Genomic DNA, 11,729 nt, shown 5'->3' on the forward strand with positions numbered 1-11,729 from the left:
TGTGTGTGGGGGGGTACTTTCTCTTTTTAATAAGATTCATTGTTATGAACTGTTCTAAGCAAGGAGAACTCGGGAGAAATAGGCCCAGGTTTTGATTCCTGTTTTCACCAAGCCGCAAGTCCTCATTGGAGCGAGAGGTGCGGCGAAGTGTCGCCTTCCTTCCTAGAGGGATCCAAATCAGGCTGCCCTTGCTAGTCAGAGTCCAACGGGCTCTGCCAGGGAAAAACGACGGCAAATGTTTTTCAAGAGGAAGGAAGTCTCCAGCCACTCCTGATCTTAGGAAAATCCGTCTGGGCCAAAAAGATAGTGGACTCTTGGCTGAGGGCCCCAGGGATACACAACGTTTCCTCCTATATGGAGGGGGCGGAACATTTCATAAAACCGCACTGCACACGGAGATCAAACCGCTAGCAATAAGGCCTGCTCCGTAGCGTTGCCCACCGCTCCAAGTCCCTCAGGCAGACACCCAGGCCACGCGCTGTGAGTGAAGCGCAGGCTCGCTACCGCCCAGAGGCGGGAGCCCGGCGCTTGGGGCGGAGCGAGGGCCAGTCATGTGGGCCCGCAGCCCTCTCCTCGATTTCCTTACAAGGACTTGGGGCGACCGGCCCCACCCTTCGCCGAGCCCTGGAATGTGCGGCGGGGCAAAGCCACAGGACGGACGCAACCATCTGCGGAAAGAATGGGGGGAGGAAGACTTAACACTGCAAGAAAAGTTATAAAAAAGATGGGAACTCAGTAACAGGACCCAACGAACCATTATATATTGCTCTATATTCTAGGTTACCCACTTTACACTTCCTTCTCTTACACTTGGTTAATACAGCGCCCGCTGACCACACTGGCGACTTCCCTCCCTGTCGCCCCTCCGTGAAGTCAGGCCCACTCTGCCGGCCAAGAATGGTGACCTAGCTTCCTTCCGGCTTGCTAAGCGGAGGCCGGAAGCGGTGGTGTTTAGCTGCTCTCTGGGTAGCAGGGTGGTGGTAGCTGCAGCGAAGGGCTCGCTGAGGTGCTCGGATTCTTGTAACTGTGCCGGGTGAGTGATGCTCGCGGTCGGGCGCGTATGACCTGTCCCGGGGACCGGTCTCCGCGGGGTGGCTGGACGGCGGCGGGGCTCCGAGTGCCGGGAACGCACCTGAGCAGGTGTGCCACCCAGGTCCCCGGTTCTGGGATCCGAGGCCATGACCGGAAGTGGCCCAGACCCGAACTTCGCTCCTGTGCCCAAACTTGGAGCTTTGGAAATGTGGCTTCGCTCACTGGCGCCTTGAGCTTGGGCGACTGCCGGGCCCGCGAAACCCGACCCCTACAGAGCTGACTCCGGGACTATTTTAGTTTCTAACGTCAACTTGCCCGATTCAAGAGAGTTTGCGCAAAAAACGTAGCCCATTGTCCCCCTGCTGCAGCTGTTGCAGCTGTGTGGCTACGTGTGGTGGGAATAACCAACTCAAATTGTTACGATCTTCAGCTCAATATCCGCTCCTGTAATTACAGCTTTTCTTTAAGCAGTGACAAAGAGATTTGGCGTTTAGTTTGTGGCTCTAGGAAAAACTCCAAAATATAATACCTTGTCCCATTTGAGGGGAAACTTTGGGCTAACTCAATTCGCCACGGAAGTGTTTTCTTTTAGTTTAGTGGGTATATATGTATTAGTTCTTGAGAGACCTATGGATTTAGCAGAGATTTTAACTTAAGTGCAAAATGTTTTATATCGAAAAGTGAATAAAGTGAATATTTCTGAATATTATTGGTATTTGTTTCATGTTCTGGAAGGGCTCTGATAAACGGTAATCAGAAAAGCACTTAATTTTCAAAAACGAGGCTTTGCTGGCAAGTCAGCCCTCACAGCTAAATTGTCTTTGTCAAGTGGTGAGAACTTCTGGGCGTGGCAATCCAAGGTGCCCAATCCTACCTTCAACCGAAAGTTTGCCTAAGAAATGAAAACTTGATTTACTTGGAACGGAAGCACCAACTTGAAAATACGCTTTTTAAAAATTGTGGTTAGCACCAGAAAATTACTTATACTTAGGTTTTTAAAAAAGTGTATTGATTAAATGAGGCAGTATATTTGGTCAGGTTTGGAAAGCCAACCAAATAGTATGTGCTGTCACACTGCGCAGTGTTTTGTAAGGTAGTTTTTTTCTTGGAGAATATCTCATATTCCTCAGAATCTTAGCAGTTTGAGCGTCCGTTTTGTAGAAAAAGTTTCTAGATTATTTTACATTTATTATCGCTTTGTAAATGCTGGACTCTAGGATTCTAACTAGAGGATTCCAATGTATATATTGGCATGGATAAGTCCCATTTTATAAGTGAACATAGTTTCTAGAACATAGTTTCTGAAAAATCTTGCGTCCTTTGGTGTGTGGGGAAAGCCACTTTGAGAATCTCTTGTTTCTCCCACCTATTAATCTAGTCTAAAATTTTCCTTAGTCATGGTGTTATATGGCCCATAATGATTCTGAGCTAAAACACAAAACATAATAAAAACCAGATTCATTACCACCAGCACTCCACTCTGCTGACTTAAAAAAAGGTTATGCTCCTTTACATCTGTAAACTTCAGTATCGGGACTGCCCTTCATCTACTTTCTCATGCATCTGAAATCCTCTTATATTTTGTAGAAGCTTGTTCGTAAGTCTCCCTGCTTTCCAGTTTCACACAACAGATACCCCTTCACACCAAAGATCTTTCATTTAATCCTTCAAAAATAAAGACTCGACTTTATGATTGAGGAGCTTCGTAATTTGGGCACCTCGGGTCCTTACCTGGCCATCTTTGCATCCTGAAGAATAATTACATTGATGTGAAATCTTTTCAGTTTATTTTACCGTCTTGCTTTTTGTAAAAAGTAATTTCACATTTTTTAGGTTAAGGTTTTTTAAACTTACATGAGAGTTGTGCATTTGCTGAAGGCTTATTACATGAAGAGTGACAATCTCACTTGCTTGAGGGAAAGTAAAATGAATAGCAAACTAGAATCAGAGCAAAGAGGACCCTGACAATACCAGAATTGATCTGCTCCTTGAGATCATCCCTCCACCATTGTTTATTCCACCCACACTTTTTGTGTGACAGGAAAAAAAGCCCCAGTTTCTGTATTTTGGAACAGTGACTGTGAAGCCAAACTCCCTATCACTGAAAGACTCCAGGTTTCTGGTGGAAAATCAGAATCCAGCCTCCTCGAAAAAGTAAAGGCCTAGGTAGTAACTTGCTCAACATTACACTATCAGTTTTTGGTAGAAATAACTACCTTAATTTGTTTGAATTAAGACTAACACTCAAATCTCTTAATTCCAATGATGCCTTATAGCTTCTAAATGATCTCACACTGAGTTTTTCAAGGTCTTCCTCCTCCCCAATCCCTTAACTACTTCAGAAAAGGAGTATCTTTTCTGAACTCACAGCATTTGATAATATGTACCATCTTATGAATTATTTTTCATTATTGTCACACATTAAGTTTAGAGTCATAGCTCTGGAATGAAAACGATGTGACTCATTTCATAAGTTGAACCAATCATCTCATTTCTTTATAGTTGGCTCCCCAACTGTATTTTAAGTTCCTTGAAGATAAGACGCATGCCTTACATTTAACTAGTATTCCACATAATTAATATGACAGTTGATACACATTAGTGTAATTAACTGATCATCATAAAATTGATAAGATTAAGTATTGAATGTGCTGAAAAAAGAGTTCTATATGAGGCCATTGTCAGTGCTGACCAAAAAAAAAAAAAATCTATTTTATAATACATTTACAAAGTCCAAAGAAATGCATGATTAAAAGAATATGAAGTACATCAGAATTCAAAAACATATTACTTTACAACCAAAACTAAGTATTTTGAAAAGGTATCTAGAGGACATCCGTAAATTTAGTAATATGAGATTTTGTATAATAGATTAAAAAACCAGTTGTGTCAGCCGTTTGACCTCATCAGTTTCTTTGTTCTTAAAATAGCTGACATTTCTGCATCATTAGGGAAAGACAATGTGGTCACACAAAACTATTTTTAAAGATGTGCTTTGGCTTGCAAAGGCGTGACATGCCTAAACTATTAAAGTGATATGGACTGGTAAATGTGCCACTCATTGGGTCTCAACCTCTTGCTCCAAGTCCTTGAGTACATTTAAGAGATGGAGGAATATTATACTCTATAACTCTGTAGTTTTAAGACAGCATTTATAACAGAAGAAGAAAGTACAACCCCATGTAGTTTAGATATTAATGGGATTTACTACTCCCAAAAGGTATTATAGAATGAAAATATGCATTTATGAATGGTTTAAGTCATGAAAGGTAGCCTCCTAAAAGTTGATTAAAGAATTACTAGGAAATATGGGAGCAGCATATATTCATTACTTCTGTGCTGTGTATCTTTCCAACAGTATATTCCAGTTGCCATACAGAGCTATATTGGATGGGCTAGAATTTGTGACTACCCTTTGTGGAATTTCCTATTAAAATCTGAAAACAGATTTAGCTTAAAAAAATTTGAGGCAGAGCTTTTCTAATTATTTCATAATTGTATTTAGCCTGGACAATGTGGTTATAGTCAAGGAAAGAATGTAAGAAATTACTTTTTAAACACATCGGAAACATTATATTCTTAGTGTCACTTGGGAGTGCTGAGATCTAGGTGGTAGCTCATTCTTTGCAGTCCACACTCTTATTTTTAGAGCAATGGCATAGTGTTTCGCCACATCATAGCTGAATGTTGTTTTCAGAACGTAAGCTTTAAAATTGTTATCCTGGTCAGAGTGAAATCAGTAGTGCCTATTTTAGACCTGCTTGGAAGAGTATAACTCAATGCAGTGTCTTTCTTTTGCTGCTAAGCGGTTTTGCAGACTACCATCTTCACTGCAGCTCTGAAGGATGGTATGGTAGAATTTTATTGTCTGATGACTATGGGATTTTTACCTTCAAACAAACTTTTGTAGTTTTTAAAAGATTGAGTATTAAAAGGAAAATTGCCTTTTTATTTTAGGTGTTATTAGACATTCTTTTAAATTTTAACTTAAATTTTACTGAGATAAATTTAGATAAGAGGGCAAAGGTAGTTTCTACCTTTAAGATGTTTTATAAAACTTTCAGAATTATTTTAACAGCTGTGCTCTGATTTCTGTTTAGAGGTCTTAGATACTTTAAGTGATTTAGTGTGGCTGTAATGCAATAAGCTGGTTTGGATAGAGTGTTATGTTTATAAAAAGTATAGATGAATTCCCTTCAGTTTTTTTTTATACTTTACTGTTAGCCTTTCAACAAATAGTTTTCTTGAGCTACTTTTGCCCAGAGGTGAGAGTACAATGAAAAATGTTAGTTGAAAGTGGAAGAACAGTGTTTGCCAATAGAGATTAGGAGATGAAGACCTGTTCCATCAGTTGGTACTCTTTCTACTTCCTCACCTTTCTGTCCACTGTACTATGGAATAGCTCGTTTAGGCTAAGGCTGCAAAGGGTGGACCTACTGAAGATGAATTAGTATCCCTCAGCACCCTCATAGTACTGAAGTATAGAACTTGGCAGTTTCCCAAGTGCCTAGTTTTTTTTGCTTCTTGGTTTTTTATTATCAAATCAGCAGATTTGGTTATCAGTTGTTGTTAGCTATACAGCAGTATGGGACATATGTAATCTTGTTGATACGCTAAGATGTATTTTTTTAAGACATTTCTAAGTAGCTCAAATATATTTGAGTTACTTAGTTGATTCTATATACTTTTGTTAATCATTGTTTTGATTCAAACTTAAGTAATCTTAGATGTTGATTTGGTTTTTATTGTATTTCCTTTCCTAATTAGGATTTAACCACTACCATGTCAAGCAAAAGAGCAAAGACCAAGACCACCAAGAAGCGCCCTCAGCGCGCAACATCCAATGTGTTTGCTATGTTTGACCAATCACAGATTCAGGAGTTCAAAGAGGCCTTCAACATGATTGATCAGAACAGAGATGGTTTCATCGACAAGGAAGATTTGCATGATATGCTTGCTTCGTTAGGTAACGCTCAGTTTAAGTATTAATCTATTGGATAGATAAGAATTTCCATGGTGCCTTTCATGTTTATTAAAGCTCTGTGAAGCCTGTCTAATGAGTCTACTAAGGTTCAAGTAAAGTGTGGAACAGTGTTTCCCACCAGACCACCAGAAGATTGCTGGCCCTCTCTTAGGACTGGGTTGGAGGGTGTGTGTGTGTAAAAACACTGGTCTTGATTATGGAAGCAGTATTACTCCTTGTGACATTCCAGTGGAATATCATAAACTCTCTAGACTCTTTAATAGGCCCTATTCATTAAGAAGACTTTTCCCCCCAAATAGTTTTGCTTTCATGAGTGCAAACAGCAAACCGTATGAATGATAGTCTTTCTTGCCAAAATGTTTACTGTCATTAATAGTTGATGTGTATTATAATGTAATTAAAATTATGAACCTTTTAAAACATTTATTTAGGGAAGAATCCAACTGATGAGTACCTGGATGCCATGATGAATGAGGCTCCAGGCCCGATCAATTTCACCATGTTCCTCACTATGTTTGGTGAGAAGTTAAACGGCACAGATCCTGAAGATGTCATCAGAAATGCTTTTGCTTGCTTTGATGAAGAAGCAACTGGTAAGTGAGAGGTAACCTTTAATTACAAAGTGATTTAATTTTTAGTTATGGTAACTAAAATATACAGTAACTTAAAATATGATAACATAACGTGCTTAGGTTTATACCACACCTGTTTTTTTAGACTTCTCTTGGTGTATTTGTCACTTACTTAGCTGCATCTGCCCTAAATAGTTAGTAGTTTACAATGAATAGGTTGTATTTGAAACGTCTTTGGGAAACTTACATTACCCCTTTCCTAGCGTGTTAACTCCACAAGGATTAGGCTCTCAGAAAATATGTATTAAATAAAAAACTTGTACCAGAACCATCTTGGATGAAGTATAAATTGTTATAGGCTGTAGCATCACTATAATCCTGTGTGTGTTTACCAGTTATTTGTCAGCTCTCAAATTGTTTAAATCTGACATCTAAACTTTATTTTAAAATACACCCAGTAGAACTTAGGGTCTGGAATTAGATTACCTGGCTTCAAATTCCTCTTCCACATAATAGCTGTGTAATTTTGGGCAAGTTGCTTAACTTTCTCTAAGCCTCTGTTTTCTTATTTGTAAAATGGGCAATATTACCTACCTCATAGGGTTGTTTAAGAATTAATGAGGAAGTGAGATGTACATGAAGTACTTAGCATACTGTGTGGCATACAGTTAACTCAAAAAAAAAAATGTTAACTGTATAGGGGCCTGATCCTTTGGCAGAAGTGTATGTAAGAGAAAACATAATGAGGGAATATTTTCCATGATTCCCAACTCACATGGCATAGCCAAATGTGTTTAGAGTAGGAAGAAACACTCTTTGGTTGCCTGCAATACTAGGACTAGTTTAAACATGGGTGGTTGCCAGGGCCTGCTGGTGGAAACATGGTCTCTGGCTTTCAAGGCTCTCCACATGTACGTGCCAGTTATTTGGAGAATCTTAAAAATGCCAATACCAGATAATTAATCAGGGATGAAATCTGATTCTTGTAGGCAAGCAGGTTTTATGAGAACCCTGGTATCAAACTCCCAGGGTAAAGAGCACACCTTTCAGCTTGCCACTGCATACCCCCACTGCCTAGCACAGTGCCTGCCACATCGTTGATGCTCTAATAATCTCATTTTACATATGAGAAAACCAAAGTCAGGGATGAAGCGAAATGCCTGAAATAACATAGCTTATTAAAAGTGGGCCTCAGCTGAGCAAGGTGGCTCATGCCTGTAATCCCAGCACTTTGGGAGGCCAAGGCGGGCAGGGCAGATCATGAGGTCAAGAGATCGAGACCATCCTGGCCAATATGGTGAAACCCCATCTCTACTAAAAATACAAAAATTAGCTGGGTATGGTGGTGTGTCCCTGTAGTCCCAGCTACTCAGGAGGCTTAGGCAGGAGAATCGTTTGAGCACAGGAGGCGGAGGTTACAGTGAGCTGAGATTGTGCCACTGTACTCCAGCCTGGTGACAGAGCAAGACTCTATCTCAAAAAAAAAAAAAAAAAAAAAAAACAAACTAGGCTTGAAGTTTCCAGTATTCTTTCCACTATACCACTTTTTTGATGTATATGATGTAATGCTGATTTTAGTAAGGCAGGTAAATGTTACTTGCTTATAGAATAAGGTGTGACCATTCATGCCACTTGAAGGAACCATAAGGCTTAGGTTCTTTAACCATACTTTTTATTACTTTGTTTAGGCCTAGGTTTAGCCTCTAGTATCAAGAGATCAGAAGCTGAATGTGGAGGCAGAATGATAGAGCAGAGTGATGCTGCTAAGCAGCTGGGCATTTTTCTAGGCACTTCTCTGCTGAGGTTGTTTTAAGTAGGTAGACACCCTATGTTTCATATGTTTGCATGTTTATAGTTTTTAACATACAGAACATGCTTAGTCGAGCATAGATATTCTTTGTAATTAACCCTAAGAGTAGTATGTATTCTGATTCTCTGTTTATTCTCCAGGCACCATTCAGGAAGATTACCTGAGAGAGCTGCTGACAACCATGGGGGATCGGTTTACGGATGAGGAAGTGGATGAGCTGTACAGAGAAGCACCTATTGACAAAAAGGGGAACTTCAATTACATCGAGTTCACACGCATCCTGAAACATGGAGCAAAAGACAAAGATGACTCAAAGAAATTCAGATTCCAGCCAAACGCTCCTTGTTGCCACTTTGGGTGTTTCTGAGATTTTCTCTTGCATGCCCTTAGCTTTACAGCTTTTGCATTTCCTGTTGTATTTATTCGCAGCCATTTTGGGCACATGTATCTTTATACCAGACTGGAAACGGGACTTTCTATTAATATCATTTTCAGACTAGAAAATAGGGTAATGTAACCTACCAGCCCCTCCTTCCAATAACTGCAGTCTATACAGAGTCAATATATTTTTTCAGAGAAAGTTATTCTCTCATTTTTTTCTGAACCATAATTAAACTTTATGATAAAATACTTAATTGTTTAAACTTCTTATTTACCAAAATTGGCTGTTGTTGGTTTTACTTGTATCTTCCAAAGAAAGGTAGATGAGGGAAATCCTAGAAAATGATTCGGTTATTAGACCTTTCTCTTCCTCCCTCCAATTTTCCTAACAATCCTACCTCTATCTACTATTCATTCCTCCTCTTCCCAAGGATATTCAATTTTAACTGCCCTGATCAGGTTTTCTGCATTTTGTTTCCAAGTCTTAAGATAATTTCCTGTAGAATTAGCATATATATGATAGTTTTTGTAGCTTTAAGTCCTTAAGTTGACATACCTGCCAACATTTCCACTTTTTTTAAACTTTTGTAATTTCTGGTCATTTAAAATTAGACCAGGTTACTGAGTGTAATTTTAATTTGTCCTATTTTTAAAAAATATTTTGGCTTAAAGGATCTGTGGAATGCTATCAAAGAGAGACTTTTGCGTTATATTTCAAAGTGCTGGAAATATAATGCAGTATTTTTTTTATTATATGTAGTTTTTCTTTAACACAGCAATCCCTATTGAAAGATCATATCTGTGGGGCCGGGCACGGTGGCTCACGCCTATAATCCCAGCACTTTGGGAGGCCGAGGCAGGCCTATTACCTGAGGTTGGGAGTTTGAAACCAGCCTGATCAACATGGAGAAACCCCATCTCTACTAAAAATACAACTAGCCAGGTGTGGTGGCGCATGCCTGTAATCCTAGCTACTCGGGAGGCTGAGGCAAGAGAATGGCTTGAACCGGGGAGGTGGAGGTTGCAGTGAGCTGAGATCACGCCACCGCATTCCAGCCTTGGCAACAAGAATGAAACACTGTCTCAAAAAAAAAAAAAAAGAAATCATATAATCATACTTGTTTATGCAAAGATTCACCATGAGTCCATGTGTGAGTTTTTGACATTCCTGACCTTCCCACAATCAAAACAGCTGAACCTACATGCCTGGGAAAGTGAGGTCATTATTTCAGTCCTAGAAATAACTTCTGCTATTTGCAGAAATGCAGAACTGTTTCAGAGTTAATCAGGGAGTGGTAGACAGTTTCATTCTTTTTTGGCTTTAAAAATTTAACTCTCAAAGGACTTCAAGATTCTCTTTTTTTTCCAAACAGGGTCTCTCGCTCTGTCACCCAGGCTGGAATACAATGACATGATCACAGCTTACTGCCGCGTTGACCTCCTAGGCTCAAGTGATCCTTCTATCTGTCTCAGCCACCTGAGTAGTTGGGACTACAGGCATGTGCCACCATGCCCGGCTAATTTGTTAATTTGTTGTAGAGACAAGGTCTCATGTTGCCCAGGCTGGTCTCAAACTCCTGTGCTCAAGTGATCCTCCCACCTCTACCTCCCAAAGTGCCGGGATTACAGTTGTGAGCAACCATGCCCAGCCCAAAATTCTGACTCTCCAAGATTCATGAGTTATAAAATATTTGAAATGGAGAAAAAGTTGGTTGAAAAGAGTTGACAAGTAGCCTATGAAGATGAGTAATTGACAATTACTCTAGTAACTTCAAGTTTAATGCTACTATTAACATGACTTTCCTTGGACAAACCATTACCTCATTCAGTAAACAATTACTAAAAGCCTTCTGGGCAGCAGGCCTTTGCAGCCAGTAAGATAGATCAGCTAGCTCCTGTAACCTGGGAAGGCCAATGCTATGGGAATAGAAGGACTGGTCAAAGCTATTCCTTGCTTTCTTCAACATTAGAACCTGCCTTGAATCTTTGTCTTTTGTTTCTGAATTTTATTCAGCAGTTAAGCCAAAATACTTTTTCCGGGCTATGGCCATGGTGCTAAAATCTTGTTTTTTGAATTGAATTTCCATTTCAAGAGAAAAAATTATCATCTGCTTTGTTAAATCTCTAGTGAAGAACAGGTAACATTGTTTCCACTGTATGAAAAACATGGTACTACTAAAATGATCTCTTGCAGGGTCCCTGTTTCCCTTTCAATTAACTGTTCATAGAACCAACTTGCATTAAGAACAATGATGTACCCTGAATGAAATAATTATCTTAATTTAGTAATAGCATTCTTTGCTTAAACAAGAATGATTGCCAATAGAAAGGTAAAAGCATCCATTTCAATGGTGTGTTTGACTGAAAAATCAGTCTCAAAAGTTTCCATGATGAAAGTCATACTTGAAACAAAACATTTCAAAAGTTCCAGCTGGACATAGTGGCTCACATCTGTAATCTCAGCACTTTGGAAGGTCGAAGTAGGAAGACTGCTTGAAGCCAGAAGTTCATCATCAGCCTGGGCAGCAAAGCAAAACCCCAACTCTACATGAAAATTAAAAAATAAAAATTAGCCAGACATGGTGGCAGGTGCCTGTCCCAGCTACTCCAGAAGCTGAGGTGGAAGGATTGCTTGAGCTCAGGACTTTGAGGCTGCAGTGAGCTGATTGTGCCACTGCAGTCCAGCCTGGGGTGACAGAGCAATTACTAAATTGCTATTACTAAAAAAAAAAATTACTAAATGCTATTACTAAAAAAAAAAAAAAATTGGACAAAGCCGATCTAATCAGGGTGGCATCCTTATCCACCTGCATATGTTGATATGGTCATTTGGATTCCAGGCCCCAAATTTTACTTGAAAGAACCGATGACTTGATGAGAGCAAGAATTGAATGCTCCTGGGAAAGAAAGGAGGAAGGCCAGAGCATAAGAGACAAAAGCAAATTGAGAA

General features: G+C 39.8%; 1 protein-coding gene across 3 annotated transcripts; it reads left to right on the forward strand.

Moving 5' to 3' along the window:
- Positions 1-690: 690 nt before the first annotated feature.
- Positions 691-9,028, forward strand: LOC116561497 (myosin regulatory light polypeptide 9). Of its 3 annotated transcripts, none has more exons than XM_032293279.1 (4): positions 691-713; positions 5,800-5,998; positions 6,448-6,609; positions 8,539-9,028. In XM_032293279.1, exons 2-4 carry the CDS (start codon positions 5,815-5,817, stop codon positions 8,763-8,765), a joined length of 573 nt encoding a protein of 190 aa, XP_032149170.1. In that variant the 5' UTR covers positions 691-713; positions 5,800-5,814; the 3' UTR covers positions 8,766-9,028. The 3 variants fall into 3 exon arrangements, with proteins under 3 accessions (XP_032149170.1, XP_032149172.1, XP_032149171.1); XM_032293281.1 differs by lacking the exon at positions 691-713 and adding an exon at positions 876-1,033; XM_032293280.1 differs by lacking the exon at positions 691-713 and adding an exon at positions 4,773-4,880.
- Positions 9,029-11,729: the final 2,701 nt, after the last annotated feature.

Source organism: Sapajus apella, unplaced genomic scaffold, assembly GCF_009761245.1.
Source record: "Sapajus apella isolate SASKATOON/1434 unplaced genomic scaffold, GSC_monkey_1.0 scaffold29, whole genome shotgun sequence".
NCBI lineage: Eukaryota > Metazoa > Chordata > Mammalia > Primates > Cebidae > Sapajus > Sapajus apella.